The sequence below is a fragment of the Struthio camelus genome, chromosome 30, assembly GCF_040807025.1.
Source record: "Struthio camelus isolate bStrCam1 chromosome 30, bStrCam1.hap1, whole genome shotgun sequence".
Taxonomy (NCBI): domain Eukaryota; kingdom Metazoa; phylum Chordata; class Aves; order Struthioniformes; family Struthionidae; genus Struthio; species Struthio camelus.
Genome location: NC_090971.1, coordinates 4521469 through 4537167, shown reverse-complemented (window position 1 = coordinate 4537167; position 15699 = coordinate 4521469). Strand labels below are relative to the sequence as shown.

General features: G+C 71.1%; 4 protein-coding genes across 5 annotated transcripts; 2 read left to right on the top strand and 2 right to left on the bottom strand.

Moving 5' to 3' along the window:
• Positions 1 to 470: 470 nt before the first annotated feature.
• On the bottom strand, positions 471 to 2780 carry SLC39A1 (solute carrier family 39 member 1). Of its 2 annotated transcripts, none has more exons than XM_068922529.1 (4): positions 2713 to 2780; positions 2069 to 2280; positions 1837 to 1967; positions 471 to 1641 (listed from the first exon to the last, which is right to left on the bottom strand). In XM_068922529.1, exons 2-4 carry the CDS (start codon positions 2265 to 2267, stop codon positions 835 to 837), a joined length of 1137 nt encoding a protein of 378 aa, XP_068778630.1. In that variant the 5' UTR covers positions 2268 to 2280; positions 2713 to 2780; the 3' UTR covers positions 471 to 834. The 2 variants fall into 2 exon arrangements, with proteins under 2 accessions (XP_068778630.1, XP_068778631.1); XM_068922530.1 differs by having other exon boundaries at positions 471 to 1539.
• A 403-nt stretch (positions 2781 to 3183) lies between these two features.
• CREB3L4 (cAMP responsive element binding protein 3 like 4) lies at positions 3184 to 5988 on the top strand. Its single transcript, XM_068922145.1, has 10 exons — positions 3184 to 3314; positions 3517 to 3666; positions 3811 to 3997; positions 4184 to 4317; positions 4450 to 4542; positions 4614 to 4720; positions 4802 to 4870; positions 5004 to 5088; positions 5266 to 5362; positions 5502 to 5988. Exons 2-10 carry the CDS (start codon positions 3520 to 3522, stop codon positions 5831 to 5833), a joined length of 1251 nt encoding a protein of 416 aa, XP_068778246.1. The 5' UTR covers positions 3184 to 3314; positions 3517 to 3519; the 3' UTR covers positions 5834 to 5988.
• Positions 5989 to 6484: 496 nt separating this feature from the next.
• LOC138062837 (ras-related protein Rab-13-like) lies at positions 6485 to 13617 on the bottom strand. Its single transcript, XM_068921904.1, has 12 exons — positions 13434 to 13617; positions 11025 to 11085; positions 10881 to 10941; positions 10595 to 10672; positions 10418 to 10507; positions 10244 to 10309; positions 10003 to 10053; positions 9852 to 9919; positions 8466 to 8506; positions 7453 to 7538; positions 7220 to 7299; positions 6485 to 7081 (listed from the first exon to the last, which is right to left on the bottom strand). The coding sequence occupies exons 1-12, from the start codon at positions 13555 to 13557 to the stop codon at positions 6925 to 6927; spliced, it is 963 nt and encodes a 320-aa protein (XP_068778005.1). The 5' UTR covers positions 13558 to 13617; the 3' UTR covers positions 6485 to 6924.
• On the top strand, positions 12146 to 15586 carry RPS27 (ribosomal protein S27). The gene is made up of 5 exons (XM_068921905.1): positions 12146 to 12634; positions 13774 to 13995; positions 14258 to 14366; positions 14578 to 14688; positions 15367 to 15586. The coding sequence occupies exons 2-5, from the start codon at positions 13990 to 13992 to the stop codon at positions 15393 to 15395; spliced, it is 255 nt and encodes an 84-aa protein (XP_068778006.1). The 5' UTR covers positions 12146 to 12634; positions 13774 to 13989; the 3' UTR covers positions 15396 to 15586.
• The last annotated feature ends 113 nt before the right edge of the window (positions 15587 to 15699 follow it).

Here is a 15699-nt window from a genome sequence, read left to right as displayed (position 1 = left end):
CATGGGGGGTGACAGTAGGGGGCACGTCTGGGGGGTGGCAGCGGAGGGGGGATATTGCATGGGGTGACAGTAGGGGGCACATCTGGGGGGTGCAGAAGCACAGGGGTAATATTTCATGGGGTGACATTGCAGGATGTGGGCAAATGCGGGGGGAGCTCAGCAGGATAATATTGCATGGGGGGGACACTGGGGGGCAAACTTGGGCAGTGGGGGGGGTGACAGTGCAGGGGAGCAATATTGCAGGGGGGGAGCGTAGGGGGCTAACGTTGCAGGGGGCTAGCACCGCAATGGGGGCAATACTGGGGGGGGCAACGCTCCAAGGGGAGGGTACTGCATGGGAGGATCACACTGCGCAGCAGAGTAGGGGGGGGACCCTGACCACGGCCCCCCGCGCAGCTCCCCGCTCCGGGGCCGGAGGCCTCCCCCGAGTGTCCCCACCACGCTGGGCGCCAGGGAGCCGGGCACAGCTATCGCATCGAGTCCTTTATTTGCTTTTTCAGTCCGAAATCTCCCCCCGCCCGCGGGTGGCAGAGGGCGGCCGGGGACGCGGGCACCGCTGGGACCCGCCGGCGCGCTAAGAGCACTTGTGGGCACAGGGGGAAGACGCGTGCCGGCCCCGCGGTCCGACCGGGAATAGCACCGTTCCCCCTCGACGGACGGGGAAACCAAGGCACAGGGAAGGGGCTCGCCCCAGGGACGGCCCCGCTCCGCTGGGGCGGCACTTTGGCACTTGCACGTGGGACTCGGCGGGGCAGCGGGCGCCGCCAGCTCCGGGTTTCACCCAAAATGGGCTGCGTAGGGCTGCCTTCCCGGGCTTGCCGGGAGGGGAGGATCTCAGATCTTGATGAAGAGGATGGCGGTGACGAGGGAGAAGCCGGCGATGAGCAGGATGACCTTGAGGATGCGGTGCTGGGGGGCGCCCAGCTCGTGGGGCAGGATCTCCAGAAAGGTGATGTAGACGAAGGTGCCGGCGGCCAGGCCCTCGAGCACGCTGCGCCAGAGGCGCTGCAGGGCGCCGGCGCCCGCCGTCACCGCCACGCCGAGCCCGATGCCCAGCGGCGACATGAGGGCGAAGAGCAGCAGGCAGGCGGCCACGGCGCGCGGGCGCAGCCGGCCCTGCAGCAGCTTCAGCGCCAGGCTGAAGGCCACCACGCACTTGTGGATGAGCAGGGCCAGGCAGATCTCCAGCACCTTGGCCTCGGCCTCCTGCAGCCCCACGGCCAGCCCCTCGAAGACCGAGTGCAGCGACAGCGAGAAGACCAGCAGGAAGGAGCGCACGGCCGAGTGGGCGTTGAAGTCGACGTGCAGGTGCGGGCGGTCGGGCCCCGGCGCACGGGGCGGGCGCGTGGGGCCGTCGGGCCAGCGGGGCCCCTGGATGGAGCCGTCCTGGGCGGCGGCGGTGGCGGCCGCCCCCAGCAGCGCCCGCGTCTCCTCCTCCAGCGAGCCCGCCTGGTCCTTGTAGGCCAGCACGATCTGCTCCATCACCAGCACCAGGAAGAAGCCCATGGCCAGGATGAACTCCTGCAGCGGGAACTGGAGCTGCGCGGCAGAGAGCGGGCGCTGAGGGCCGCGGGCGCCCCAGCGCCGGGACGGGAAGGAAAAGGGAGGTTGGCAGCAGCCGGGAAGCCGCGGGCCGCCGCGCTGCGGGCGGAGGGGGAGGATTTTCCGTGAGTCACACGGCTGCCTCCCCGCCGGCCCGGCGGCCGCCCGACCCCGCCGCCCATCCCCGCCAAGGGGCACCCGCCCCGGCAGAGCCTCGCTGCGCCCGGGAAGCTGCCCCGGGCTCGGATCCCGCCCGGCCGGCTCGGGACGCGGGGACGGTCGGCGGAGGCTCACCGAGACGCGCAGCCCCGCCAGCGCCTCGTCGATGCCCGCCAGGTAGTCGGGGAGCAGGTCCAGCAGGCAGGTGGCCAGGAAGACGCCGCCGGCGAAGCAGCTCACCAGGCTGAGGACTTTCCGCCGCGTCTCTGCCCGGGAGAGGAGCGTGGCGGAGCCGCCGGCGGGACCCCGCCGCCGGCCGGAGCCGCCGCGGGTGCCCGGCCCTCGTCCCCCCGGGTCGCGGCCGTACCTGAGGCGCCGCCGGCGCTGCGGGGGTGCCGGAAGAAGCAGAGGGGCGCCAGGCCGCTGGCCAGGGTCAGCAGCAGCAGCGTCACCAGCGAACCCAGCTTCACCTCCAGGCCCGTCGGGGGGCGAAGGGCGGCCCGGCCGGCGCCGGGGCTCCAGGCCAGCGGGCCGGGCTCGGCCCCGGGACCGGGCCGCGCCGCCATGGGGTGCGGGGCGCTGCCGCGGCACGGCCGGGTCAGGCGGCACCGCCAAGCGCCGCGTCCGAGCCCGCGGACGTGGCCGCGGCGCCTCCCCGCCGCCCGTGACTCACTGCCCCCGGCCCGCCCCCCCCGCCGCCGCCGCCCGCCCCGGAGCCCCCCACCCCGCGGCGGGGCAGGGCGGGGAGACGCGCGGGGACCCCCACAAGGGCAAGGCCGCCCGGGGACAACCCCCGGGGCCGGGGCGCAGCGGTTCCCTCCCGGGGGGGGGGGGCAAGGGGAGGGCTCGGCTCCCGGTACCGGGTCCGCCCGGGGAGCGGCAGGACCGAGCGGGCCGGGGCGGGCGGTTCAGGGCGGGGTCGGGGTCGGGGTCCCGGGGTCGGGGTCCGGGTCGGGGTCCCGGGGTCCCGGGGTCCCGGGGCCGCCTCCTCCCCCCCCCCCCCGCACTCACCTCGCTCGCTACATTGTAGCCGCGCGGGCCGCGGGCCTCCCAGCGTTCTAAGGGGCGGGGCCGACTCCGCGCGCCGCGGCCAATGGCGACGCGCGGAGCCCGGGCGGGGCCGTTGAGTGACGCGGGGCCGCAGCCAATGGGCAGCCGGCGGGCGGGGCGTGGCCCGCGGGAGCGCGCGCGCGCGCCTGGCGGCGGCCCCGGGGCGCGCCCACGTGGCCGGCGCCGGGCGCGGTTGGGGGGGGGGCGCGCCGAGCTAATTGCGCCCGGTAATAATTAGCACGGGGGTGGAGGGAGCCCTTGGTTTCCTTGCAGACCCCCCTCGGGGGCAGCTCCGTGCTGGTCCCCGAGGCTGGAGCTCGAGGCCGTGGTCTCCGGGCAGTGCCTGGCCCGGCTGCAGCCCCTGCTGCCATCCCCCCCCCGGCCATCCCCCCTTATTGAGGCCAGCAGCGTCCCCATCTTGCGGGGAGCCGAGGCCGTGCCAGGTGCAGGCAGCCCAGCCCTTCGGGGTGGGACTTGGCTGGGTTCGCCCAGGATGCCGGAGATCCTGGAGCGCTGCGCCCAGCTGGGACAGGTCTCCTGAGCCGGGGAGTCCCTCCGCGCAGGTAGAGCCACGGGGCAGCGGGGTCCCCCGGGGCCAGGGTCTGCCAGTGCAGGTGGGGGCCTGCGCGTGTCTGGCTGCGGCTGCACCAACGTGCCATGCGGGTGGGGGCTGACACGTGGGGCGCTGCTTCCCCCGCCTGCCTGCCGGCCCCCATGGGAGCAGCGCGGGAGGTGCCCGCAGCCCCTGCCCGTCCTCTGTGCCAGACGATGGAACCGGACGCCCCGGAGCTGCTGGTGGCTCTGCTGGCGCAGCAGGACGAGCTGCTGCTCGGTGCCGCGATCGCCAGCCCCGAGCCCCCCTTCCCCGGCGCTGCGGAGCCGCCCTGCCCGGGCTGGTCCCTGGCCGAGTGCAGTGTGAGTGTGGGCTCGGGGGGCCGGAGCAGGGCACCATGAGCAGGGATCGGGGCGGCGGAGAGCCCCAGGGGGCCACTGGGAACCCCGGGCCTGCCGTGCCCTTGTGCGTCCCCTCCAAGCATCTCTCCGCTGCCCCTCCTGCAGGGGCAGGACGAGAGCAAGCTGGAGGAGCTGCTGCAGCCGGCGGCGAACCCCAACGACGTGTGCGGCCTGGGCGGCTGCCTCGGCTCCCCGCGCAGCCCCGAGCCCTCCCGGCCCCCCACTGCTGGCCACGAGGTGCTCCACGACCTGCCCCCTGCCCTGCGCAGCGCTGCCGGCACCATCCAGCTCGGTCAGTGGGGCCGGCGGGGAAGACGTGCAGCCTCAGCTGGCCGGGGGGGCCGTGTCCTGCCATCGCACCGTGGGGCAGGGAGCGCAGTGGCTGCCGGGGCCGCATGAGGCGGACGCAGCCTCCACCTTAGTGCTGGGAGGGCAGGGACGGCAGGATGGGCAGGGCACCCCTGCCTCCCCCTTGCAGGCGCCTGGCTGTGCCCCGTGCTGCTCCCCGACTCCCACATCGTGCGTGAGCTGCCGGCCGCGCCGCTGCCCTCTCCGGCTGGGCCCAGCCTGGTGCCCGCCGACCCGAGCAACTCGCAGGCACCCAGCGTCCTGGTAAGCGCAGTGCTGCACCCCCTGCTGCACCCCGGCTCGCCGTCCTGGGCTCTCCCGGCTGATGGGGGCAGGGGGACGGGGCGCCCTGCAGCCCCGCGGCTCAGCCTGGCGCATCGCCCCGTCTCTCGGCAGCTGCAGCTCCCGGGCCTGCTCCTGACGGAGGAGGAGAAGCGGCTGCTGTCGCAGGAGGGGGTGACGCTGCCCAGCTGTCTGCCCCTCACCAAGGTGCGCGGCCGCGGCGGGCGGGGGCGGCCGGACCGCGGTGCCGGGCTGGGCTAACCCCTCTTTCCTGCCAGGCAGAGGAGCGGATCCTGAAGAAGGTGAGGAGGAAGATCCGGAACAAGCAGTCGGCCCAGGACAGCCGGCAGAGGAAGAAGGAGTACCTGGACGGGCTGGAGAGCAGGTGGGCGCCCGCGGCGCCGTGCGAGCGGGGCCACCGGCTGCGGGCAAGAGCCCTCACTCGTCCCTCCCTCTGCCCGGGCAGGGTGGCTGCGTGCTCAGCCCAGAACCAGGAGCTCCAGAAAAAGGTGCAGGAGCTGGAGAAATGCAACAGGTGAGCACAGTCGTGGGGCCGCGGCCGGCTGGGCACCGCCGAGGCACCGGCAGAGCCCCAGGCCGGGCCCCCAACTCGCATCAGGCACGCGGGGCGCCAGACCGGGGGCTCGCCAACCACTGTCGCCCCGCAGGTCGCTGCTGAGCCAGCTGCAGGCGCTGCAAGCGCTCATCAGACAGACGTCCACCAAGGCCGCCCAGACCAGCACCTGCATCCTGGTACCGCTGCGTACAGGGCGCACGCCTGCGCTGAAACACGCAGCCGTGGCACACGCGTGTTCCCCAGCACATGGCGCCCCGTTGCCCTCCCGCTCACCGCAGACGTGTGCGGCCGCCCTGTTTGGCATGGGGACCCCCGTGCCGCCCGGCCACGTAACTCCCTCCCGTCCCCTGCAGATCCTGGTCTTCTCCCTGGGACTCATCATCTTCCCCAGCTACAGCCCCTTCCGCCGGGGCCCCAGGGGCAGCCAGGACGACCGCAAGCCCGTGGGAGGTAACGGGGCCGGGGAGCCCACGGGCGGCTGGGAGCGCGGGGGGGCTGCAGGGCCCAGATCCGAGCCCTGGCAGCGACCGTCCCCTCCTGGCGTGGAGCATCCAGCCCTGCCAGCCCTGGCGCTGCCTTGTGTCCACAGTGATTTCCAGGAACATCCTGACCTGGGGGGAGCTGCTGGAGCCGGCTGAGGGCCCCCATGCTGCAACAGCCCCGTTCCCAGAGCCGGAGCAGCCCTGGAGGGAGGAGCTGGGACCCGCAGCTGCAGCGGAGGATGGTGCCGAAGGGGGACACGGGGACCGGAGATCCCTCCCTCGCAGGGAGCCGGGCACCAACGCCACGGGCCGGGCCAGGCCAGGGGATGCGAGGACTCGGCCCTGGCTGCAGCCAGCAGCTCCGGTGGGACCGGTCCCGGGGAGGGCGGCTGGTGCCAGCAGGGAGGCAGCAAAGCGGGCGCACGGGGAGGAGATGTGATGGGCAGCGGAGAGCAGCCCCCGGCCGCCCCCCTCCCGAGGACGGGGCACCCGCACCGGGCGCATCCCCGCACCGCAGCACAGGGCCCAGCGCGCAGGGGACAGCCCCACGCTGGCAGGGCCATTTGCAGCTAATAAACAGCTTGTTTCTACCTGAACTTGTCTTGGAAGAGAGGAAAGGCAGCGTGAAGAGGGGGACAGGGCTGAGCCTGTACTGCTGCCGCGGGTGTCTCTAACCCACCCAGGCAGGGCTGCCCACCCCTCGCCCCGAGCTGGGGGCAGCGACCCCCAGCCTCTACCAGGGTAATCAGAACCAGCTCTGGGCTGGGCGGTTAATGGGGGGAGGTGGAATTAGCTGGGCCTGTCCTTTCCATAACTGCCCTGTGGCACCGGGTGTAGCACAGGGTGCTGAGCGTGGGGGAAGGCACCGGGCATGCCTCCCTTTCGCCCCTTCCTTCCCCCATAGCCTCATCCCCCTGCGAGGAGTCGGGGCTGCAGGCCCCCCCAAGGGCGCCCCACTGTGCTGCTCCCTCCCAAGCCCCCCCGGCTGCGGCTGCAGCTCCCAGTGAAGCTCCGGGTTGCTCCATGCGTCCTGCCCGCGCTGGCAGGGCAAGGGAAGCGCCGGACAGAGAGCAGCACGTCAAAGCCCCCCTGCGGCGACCACGATCAGGATTTATTTCACAGCACCAGCTCAGGGAACAGCTGCTGCGTTTGCCTGGACCGCTGCGCTCCCACGGCGGGCAGGCGGGAGCACGGGTGCAGTGCAACTCTGCATGTGCGGAAAGCCAGGAGAGGCCACGGGGCAGGTCCTGTGGGCCCCGCGCCAGCACAGCGGGTGCAAGAGACTCCACAGCTGCTTTCACGGGACTCCCCAGTCGTGTCTTGAGGCAGCAACAGAGCACAGGGCAGCTCCCAGCAAAGCTCCAAGTCTGCAGGGCAGGAGCGGGCGCACCGCCAGGGCAGGGCCCGTCCCCGACAACGGTTTCTTCTCCCATCGCTTTTAGAAGCGGCACAAGTGCGGAGTCTTCACGGTCCGGGCGCTCCCGGCCCCGCGCCGGACACAGGGCCCTGCTCCAGGGCAGGCAGGCAGGGCTAAATGGACTCAATCTGCTTGCGGACCTTCTCGAGGGCTTTCCTGTCCAGCACTCGCTGGCGACACACCACCAGCACAGCGAAGACCGCAGCCACGCACATCATCGTGCCCACAAACTTCCAGAAAATGCGCGCCTCCATCACCGCCGAGCGGCAGCTGCGTGGAGGCAGAGTTACGAGTCGGGCGGCCCCGGCCCCGCTCCCCAAGGCTCGACACCCGGGGCCTGTCGGCGGGGCAGCGCTTCGCGGAAACCCGCAGGGCTCTGCCGCCCGCCCAGCCGCGGCCTTCGCTCACCTCTTGAACTCGTCCCTCCTGGAGCTGGCGCAGTTAATCTTCTCGATGAAGCCCGTGGGGACGCACTCCGCTATCGTCTTCTGCAACCAAAGCCACCCCGCTGAGAGGCTGTGCCGGGACGGGACGCGCCGCTCTGCCCCGGCCGCCCCCAGGCCTGGTGTAGGGGGGACCTGGCCTCCCGGGGAGGGGACAGTCATGCTTCGCCAGGCCCCACCACCGCCACCCGCACTCACCGCTTGGAAGCTGGTGCACTGGGTGCACTCCTGCGCCACCACGAAGTCCTCCACCTGCCAGCACGGCGTGGCTGCCACGGGGCTCGCTGCGGGACAGGGGCCGCGGGGGGTGAGCGCAGTGCCAGGACCCCCCAGTTCCCATCCCCAGCCTGGACCCTCCCCACTAGTCCCAGGACCCCCCAAGCCCCATCCCCAGCCCCCCCCCAGTGCCAGGACCCCCCAGACCCTCCCCACCAGCCCCAGAACCCCCCCACCCCCCATCCCCAGCCTTCCCCCAGTGCCAGGACCCCCTTGGACTCCTCTCACCAGTGCCAGGACCCCCCCACACCCCATCCCCAGCCCTCCCCCAGTCCCAGGACCCCCTTGGACTCCTCTCACCAGTGCCAGGACCCCCTCACACCCCATCCCCAGCCCTCCCCCAGTCCCAGGACCCCCTTGGACTCCTCTCACCAGTGCCAGGACCCCCTCACACCCCATCCCCAGCCCTCCCCCAGTCCCAGGACCCCCTTGGACTCCTCTCACCAGTGCCAGGACCCCCCCAAACCCCATCCCCAGCCCTTCCCCAGTGCCAGGACCCCCCTGGACCCTCCTCCCCCTTGGACCCCCCACCAGTCCCAGGACCCCCCAGTGCCAGGACCCCCCAGGCCCCTCCCCCAGTGCCAGGACCCCCCAGACCCCATCCCCAGCCCTCCCCCAGTCCCAGGACCCCCCAGACCCCATCCCCAGCCCTCCCCCAGTCCCAGGTCCCCCTTGGACCCCCCACCAGTGCCAGGACCCCCCAGGCCCCACCCCCAGCCCTCCCCCAGTGCCAGGACCCCCCAGGCCCCACCCCCAGCCCTCCCCCAGTGCCAGGACCCCCCAGACCCCATCCCCAGCCCTCCCCCGGTCCCAGGACCCCCCTCAGGCCCCCCCCAGAACCCCCCACCAGTGCCTGCCCCCCCGGGCCTCCCTCGGTGCCGGGGCACAGCGGCCCCGAGCCCCTCCGGCCAAGCCGGATCCGGCCCCGCACCCACCCGGGCGCCGCTCGTCGCTCGCCGCCATGGCCGCCGCCGCCCTGCGGAGAGAGCGGAGACACCGTGAGGGGCCGGGCCGGGCCGAGGCCCCGCGGTCCCCGCCCGCCCGCCCGCTCACCGCAGGCCGCAGGCCAGGGCGCCCAGGGCGGCGTAGAGGGCGCAGCAGCGCGGCCAGGCCGGGCCGCGGGGCCCCATCGCCGCGGCCGAGCTACCGGGCCGGGCCCGCCGCCACCGCCGCCTCCAGGAGCGCCGCCATCTTGGGGCGCGGGGGCTTGTGGGAGAAGCGGGGAGCGACGGGAAGGCGGGCGGGGCCTGAGACGGGGCTCGGGGCGGAGCTCGCTCTGGGGGCGGGACTTTAATCCGAGGGGCGGGGTTTGCGCGCAGTGGGCGGGGCTTCCCCGCCCGGCGGCCCGGCCCGGCCCCATCCTGTTCCCAGCCCGGCCCCATCCGTGTCCCCGTCCCGTCCTGTCCCATCCCGTCCTGTCCCATCCCATCCCCGTCCTGTCCTGTCCCATCCCGTCCCGGTCCCCGTCCTGTCCCATCCCGTCTCCATCCTGTCCCATCCCATCCCGTCCTGTCCTGTCCCATCCCGTCCCGGTCCCCGTCCTGTCCCATCCCGTCTCCATCCTGTCCCATCCCATCCCGTCCTGTCCCATCCCGTCCCGTCTCCATCCTGTCCCATCCCATCCCATCCTGTCCTAACCCCATTCCATCCCCATCCTGTCCTGTCCCATCCCGTCCCGGTCCCTGTCCTGTCCCATCCCATCTCCATCCTGTCCCATCCCATCCCGTCTCCATCCTGTCCCGTCCCATCCCGGTCCCCGTCCCGTCCCGTCTCCATCCTGTCCCATCCCATCCCATCCTGTCCTATCCCCATTCCATCCCCGTCCTGTCCTGTCCCATCCCATCCCAGTCCCCATCCCATCTCCATCCTGTCCCATCCCGTCCTGTCCCTGTCCTGTCCCATCCCGTCCCATCCTATCCCCGTCCTGTCCCATCCCTGTCCCGTTCCCATCCTGTCCTGTCCCATCCCATCCCGGTCCCCATCCTGTCCCAGTCCCCGTCCCATCTCCATCCTGTCCCATCCCGTCCCGAGCCCCATCCCCGGCCCCACGGCCCTGTCCCCGTCCCCCCGCGCCACCCCACAGAGACGCCAGACACGGGGCAAGGCACAATCTGGGCTTTATAGCGCCGAGGCGCGGGGGGCGCGCGGTGCCCAGCCCTGCTCCCGGCGCCCAGCACCGCTCCCGCCCTGGCTCGGGACATCCCGTGTCCCCCGGCGGGGCCCGGCCCCCGCTCCGGGGAGAGGCGCCCGCGCTGTCCCGCAGCAGGCGGAGGCTGGTGGAGAGGAGAGGAGGGGCGGCCCCGCAGCGCGGCGGCTCTTACGCCACGGAGCATTTACTGCTGCCCTTCTTCTGGGAGCCCAGGTCCAGGGAGGGCTTGTTGCTTTGACCCTGAAAGAACGAGAAGAGGAAGTCGCTGGTGGCTGGGGAGGGGACGTGGGGACACCCCCGGCTCTCCCGCCGGCCGCGCTCACCGCTTTCCGGGAGGTTTTCAGCAGGATGTCCCGTGCCAGCGTGCTGAAGGCCTGGGGAGAGGGCACAGGTCAGCGATGGCACACAGGGCATCGGCAGCCCCTGCCCCGGGAACAGCCCCAGAGCGGGGGGACCCACCATGCACCCCCCCACAAAGGGGGTGACACGGCTTTGGGACCCTCCTGGCCCCGGCACAGCCCAACCCGGCGCCTCGGGACCCCTTCGGCAGCCCGCTGCCCTCACCTCTTCCACGTTCACGCTGGACTTGGCGCTGGTCTCAAAGAAGCGGATCCCGTACTCCTTCGCCAGCTGGAGGACGAGAGGGTCCCTGTAACGTGGGCGCCAGGTCCCCCAGCTCCCTCCCCGCGCTGGCGCCACGGGCAGGAGGAGCCGGAGCCGGGCCCCTCCGCCGCCTACCTTCTCGGCGTCCTCCCGCTGCACCTTGCGCTTGCTCTCCATGTCGCACTTGTTGCCGATGAGGAGACGCTCAACGCCGGCGGACGCGTTCTGCAGGCCGGAGAGGATGGGGACGTGTCAGCTTTGCCCAGGGTCCCGCTCCGTGCCCCAGCCCCAGCCCTCTCCCCTGACACCCACCTCCTTGATGCTCTTCATCCAGTTCTGGATGTTTTCGAAGGACTTCTCGTCCGTGATGTCGTACACGAGGATGATGCCCTGAGAGGACAGGGCGGTCAGCAGGGCAGGCGGGATGCGGGTGCTGCCTCCTCCCGCCCGGGCGGGGGTCTCCTCCCCACGGCGGACGCAGGTAGAGGGGCAGAGCCCGCACCCCAGAAACGCCCCTCGCACCTGCCCGCCTGGCTCCGGGGCCCCGCGGTGCTCGCCCCGTCACCCCGTCACCCCCTGCCGTGCGGCGAGGCCGTACCATGGCTCCGCGGTAGTAGGCCGTCGTGATGGTTTTGAACCTCTCCTGTCCTGCCGTGTCCCTGCGAGAGAGCAGAGGAGGGGGGTGAGGGCCGCCGGGGCCAGCACAGCGGGCGCAGGGCGGGAGGCTCCCGTCCGCACTCACCAGACCTGCAGCTTGATCTTCTTCCCTTCGATTTCCACCGTCCGGATTTTGAAGTCGATACCTGGGAGGGGAAGAGAGGGACGGGCTTGTGTGCGGGGTCCGCACGGGAGCGCTGCGGGCAAGGTGGTGGGAGCAGGGACGGCGGCAGCGGGGGCTCTGGGGGGGGGGGATGCCGGGGCTGGCCAAGAACCTGCCGGCCATGCACAACTCCGCTCGCAGCAAAAGCCGGGCACCCCAGGAGAGGGAAGGGGGCGAAGTCCAGGCCTGGCTCCGGCCCTTGTCTCTGCGCGGCCTGCCGGGGGTGGGAGCGGGGTCCCTGGGAACCCGTGGAGGCCGGCGGGGAGGGATGCTGCATTCCTGGGGGATGGCATCACCCCTCGCCGCTGCCTGTGGGGGGCGGGATGGACGGACGGGGCTGCCTCAGCTCCTGCCCCCCTGCCCAAACCTGCCCCTCCACCGCTGTCCCGGCCGCTTCCCCAGCTGCCAAACGCCGCTGTGGGACAGCGGCTGCTCTCCGGAGCGCAGGGCTGCAGTGTGTCCCCCCCCCCACCCCCGCCCAAGCAGGGCCCCCCACCCTAAAAGTCCCCCGGGCAGGGAGCAACCAGCCCCCAGGGCTGGCAGACGCCGCCCCCCAGCCGAGCTGTCCCCCACGCTCCCAAATTCCTGCCCCCCTTCCCCGGCTGGGCCCCGCCGGGTGTCCCGCTGGCCCCGTTTCAGGGCACGCATTAGTTACGGTCGGGAGAGCAGGCGGCTGCGAGCGGCAGGGCTGGGAAGGGCAGCGAGGAGGAGGAGGAGGAGGAGGAGGAGGATGGGGGCGGCCGGCGCCCAGGCAGGGTGAGGCAGGCCGGCCCTTCCCGGTGGAATTCCCCGCCGGAGCGGAGCGGAGCGCGGCTCCCAGCTGGCGCGCAGGCTGCTCGGGCGCAGGGCCGCCGGCTGCTCGCCGCGTTTATGGCCCTCTGCAAACACGGGGCAGCAGGGGCGGCCGCTCCAGGCGCAGGAAATGGTTTTACCAGCTCGGTGGAAACTCCGGGGCTGGGAGGAGGAGGGGGCTGCCGGCCCCGTGGTGGTCCCTGCCCACCCCTCCACGCTCCCCTTCCCTTCCCCGGCCCGCCGGCAGCTCCAGGACTGGAAGGAGCGGGGCTGCGACCCGCCACGCAGCAACCGCTCTTCCCCGCGGCGCTGGGAGCTTTCAGCAAGCTTCACAGGGGGAAACTGAGGCACACCGTGCAGGAATTCGCCCCGTAACACCTGCACCCCTGGAAAGGGCCTGGCCCCACGGCCACCAGCGGTGGGACCAGGAGGCACAAAGCCGCAAGGCAGAGGTGCGCCCCGTCGCCAGCGAGCCCCGCGGCACAGGCGGCCCGCGGCCTGCCCAGCAGGAACCCCGTTCCCCTCCCGGAGGCGCCAGGAGCCGGCGGACGGGCAGGGACGGAGGAAGACGGGCAGCGTTCCCAGCCGGCAGCTGCGGCCTGGCTCTGCCCCGGTGGCGCCCTCCGGGCGACGGGCTCGGACCACCTCGGACCCCGGCCGAGCAGCGCCGGCCCGGGGCACCCCGGGAGGAAAAGTGCGATTGCAAAACCCACGGAACGGGGTTTTTTTTTCCTGCTCGCGTAAGGAAAGCAGGAAAAAGCCACCCTTTAACTGCTGCTGCGCCGGGGGGGGGGGGCGGGGGGGCAGTGCTGGGGAAGGGGCCTGGGCTGGGGCGGTGAGGGGGGCAGTCGGGGGGGTGGCGAGGGGTGCAGGGGGGGCTCGGGGGCGCAGAGGCAGAGGGGGGAGGCTGGGAAGGGGTAAGTTGCCAGGAGGCAGGCGAGGGGCACCCCGGGGGGGGTCCCCGCAGTGGGGGGGGGGTCCGGATGCCCCAGAGGGGTCCAGAGGGGGTCCAGGAGCCCCGGGGGGGGTCCCCACACTGAGGGGGATCCGCATGCCCCAGAGGGGTCCGGAGGGGGTGTGGGAGTCCCAGGGGGGGGTCCCCGCAGTGGGGGGGGGTCCGGATGCCCCAAAGGGGTCCGGAGGGGATCTGGGAGCCCCGGGGGGGGGGTCCCTGCACTAGGGGGGGGTCCGGATGCCCCAGAGGGGTCCGGAGGGGGTCCCCGCAGTGGGGGGGGTCCGGATGCCCCAGAGGGGTCCGGAGGGGGTCCGGGGGGGTCCCCGCAGTGGGGGGGGGGGGGTCCGGATGCCCCAAAGGGGTCCGGAGGGGATCTGGGAGCCCCGGGGGGGGTCCCCGCAGTGGGGGGGGGTCCAGCAGCCCCAGAGTGGTCCGGCGGGGGTCCGGGAGCCCCGGGGGGGGGGTCCCTGCACTAGGGGGGGTCCGGATGCCCCAAAGGGGTCCGGAGGGGGTGTGGGAGTCCCTGGGGGGTCCCCGCAGCGGGGGGGGGGGTCCGGGAGCCCCGAGGGGAGGTCCCCACGCACCGATGGTGGAGATGTAGGTGCTGGTGAAGTTGTCCTCGGCGAAGCGGATGATGAGGCAGGTCTTGCCCACGCCGCTGTCGCCGATGAGCAGCAGCTTGAAGAGGTGGTCGTAGGCCTTGGCCATGGCCCCCGCCCGCCGGGCCGCTCTGCCCCGCGGCCGCGACGGCCGCCCCGGCCCCGGCCCCGGCCCGCCCCCGGGCGGGGACTCGGCGGAGCCCGCCCGCCGCCGGCCCCGGGCCCGCCGCCCCCCGCCCGCACCATCGTCGCGGGCGTGACATCACCACCCCCGCGGTGACGCCACCGCCGGGCAAAGGCTGCCTCCTGACGTCACACCACGCAGACCCTCCCAACATGGCGGCGAGACGCGCCCTCTGGCGGCATCGCGACCTTCCCAACGTGGCCGCCCCCCGCCTGCAAAAGGGCCCGTGCCCTTCTCAACATGGCGCCGCCCCGTGCCCGTGCCTCACTTCCGCCCGTGCGGGGAACCCCGGAGCGGATATAGCGGCCCCCGCTTCCGGCCTGGCCCCTTTTCGGTCGCGGCTGCCTTCACGCGAACATGCCTGTGAGTGCGGCACCGGCGCCGGGCGGCCCGCCGCCCTCCGGCGCCGCGGCGGCGGGCAGGGCCGGGCGCGGCGGGCCGGGGCCGGAGCAGGGGCGGGCGGGTGGGCCGCGGCGCGGGCGGGCCGGGCCCTGTCCCTGCCCGCCGCCATCTCCTCTGCGGCGGGCGGGCGGGCGGGCGATGGCGGGGGCCCAAGATGGCGGCGGGCGGGCCGGGGCGGCGCGGGGGCCGGGCGGGCGGGCGCTGACCGGGGCTGTGCCCGCAGCTGGCCAAGGACCTGCTGCACCCCTCGCCCGAGGAGGAGAAGAGGAAGCACAAGAAGAAGCGCCTGGTGCAGAGCCCCAACTCCTACTTCATGGACGTGAAGTGCCCAGGTAGGGGCTCGGCCTGCCGCCTCCCCCCCCCCCCCCAGCAGTCGGAAACCGCCGCGCGTCCGTCGCGATTCTCCCCTCCCTTGACGCTAGAGGACTTTGCCCGCTGGCGTCACGCTCGCGTTAAGATGTCACCGGCTTCCCCTTTGCCCTCAGAGCGAAAACGCCCCAGGTCTCCCCAGCGCTTGCCTCAGAGCTGTTCCTTCCCCCTCAGGTTGCTATAAGATCACCACAGTATTCAGCCACGCTCAGACTGTCGTCCTGTGCGTGGGCTGCTCCACTGTGCTGTGCCAGCCCACTGGAGGAAAGGCAAGGCTTACAGAAGGTAGGTAACGACGGCAAGTTATTTTGGTAGTGCTGCCTACCTGTACTTAGTCTTATGCACTGATGTAAGCTTCACCATCCATGATACTCTAAGCATAGGTAGTTCTTGGCTCAGTCCTGGATTGCCAGCGAACTGCGATTTAATAAAGGAAGCAGTTCCCTCTGACAGTTGGAAGCCAGCTGATCTGCTCTTTGAGACTAGGTGAAAAAGACACATGCTCCAAAATTCAAGTCTGATCAGCTATCCTGGGGATGTCCGAGTGCCATTGCTATATATGTTGTGATAAGACAGTTTGCAAAAGATCTCTATTGAGTTTCTTGTAGCCCTGATGAACCTGGTGCAGATTTTGGAGACGGGGTACTTCTGGACTAGAAGATTTCACAAAAGCCACTCAATTGCTGGCAAATGCTCTCTTGCTTTCTGTGCTTGTCTTCTGTGGGTTTTACACTTGGCGTTGTAGTACTGGGATGCTTTGCTTACCTGCTTGGTTGAAACAAGGCAAAAGCATAGGCTGATATATATGGGCTGATGAGATGGGGAAGTTTCTGTACAGAATGGCCTTCAGAGAGGCATTACATGCTGCATAATTGATGCTGTAATAGTAAAATGTTTTTGATAGATGGTGACATGCTGGCTGAGTTACTTACTGCTCTACGTTTTTTTTTTTTCTTTACCTAGGATGCTCCTTCAGACGGAAGCAGCATTAAACTAATGGAGTCTGAGATGGTTGGGACTACTTGCACAGATGGCTGCACAGATGGCGAGCATGGGATTTGGTTCAGGTGTGACCTGAATGCTTTAGTTAGGTGTCCTTGGAATGCAAACCAGGAATGTGAATTTCATACTGTCCCTGTAGCCCCACTCATCTCACCGTGAATAAATTTTGGATAAAATACAAGCATGTTAGTTTGCTTTTGATGTACTTGCCCTCTGAGTCGTCTGGCCTGCGGGGAGAAAAAAAAACTAGTTTGTCAGTAATTCTGAAAAATCAAATTTTCAGAATGGCAAGTA

Bases quoted from the DNA above. Each gene is read 5' to 3' on its own strand.
- SLC39A1 (XM_068922529.1), bottom strand. From the start codon at position 2,267: ATGGCGGCGCGGCCCGGTCCCGGGGCCGAGCCCGGCCCGCTGGCCTGG. The intron at 1,968-2,068 runs GTACGGCCGCGA...TCTCCCGGGCAG, and splicing joins CAGCGCCGGCGGCGCCTCAG to AGACGCGGCGGAAAGTCCTC. The intron at 1,642-1,836 runs GTGAGCCTCCGC...CTCCGCCCGCAG, and splicing joins TGGCGGGGCTGCGCGTCTCG to CGCGGCGGCCCGCGGCTTCC.
- CREB3L4 (XM_068922145.1), top strand. From the start codon at position 3,520: ATGGAACCGGACGCCCCGGAGCTGCTGGTGGCTCTGCTGGCGCAGCAG. The intron at 3,998-4,183 runs GTCAGTGGGGCC...TCCCCCTTGCAG, and splicing joins TGCCGGCACCATCCAGCTCG to GCGCCTGGCTGTGCCCCGTG. The intron at 5,363-5,501 runs GTAACGGGGCCG...TTGTGTCCACAG, and splicing joins CGACCGCAAGCCCGTGGGAG to TGATTTCCAGGAACATCCTG.
- LOC138062837 (XM_068921904.1), bottom strand. From the start codon at position 13,557: ATGGCCAAGGCCTACGACCACCTCTTCAAGCTGCTGCTCATCGGCGAC. The intron at 8,507-9,851 runs GTAAGAGCCGCC...CTCTCTCCGCAG, and splicing joins AGCAGTAAATGCTCCGTGGC to GGCGGCGGCGGCCATGGCGG. The intron at 7,082-7,219 runs GTGAGCGAAGGC...GCCTCCACGCAG, and splicing joins AGGAGGGACGAGTTCAAGAG to CTGCCGCTCGGCGGTGATGG.
- RPS27 (XM_068921905.1), top strand. The intron at 14,367-14,577 runs GTAGGGGCTCGG...CTTCCCCCTCAG, and splicing joins CATGGACGTGAAGTGCCCAG to GTTGCTATAAGATCACCACA. The intron at 14,689-15,366 runs GTAGGTAACGAC...TTCTTTACCTAG, and splicing joins AAAGGCAAGGCTTACAGAAG to GATGCTCCTTCAGACGGAAG.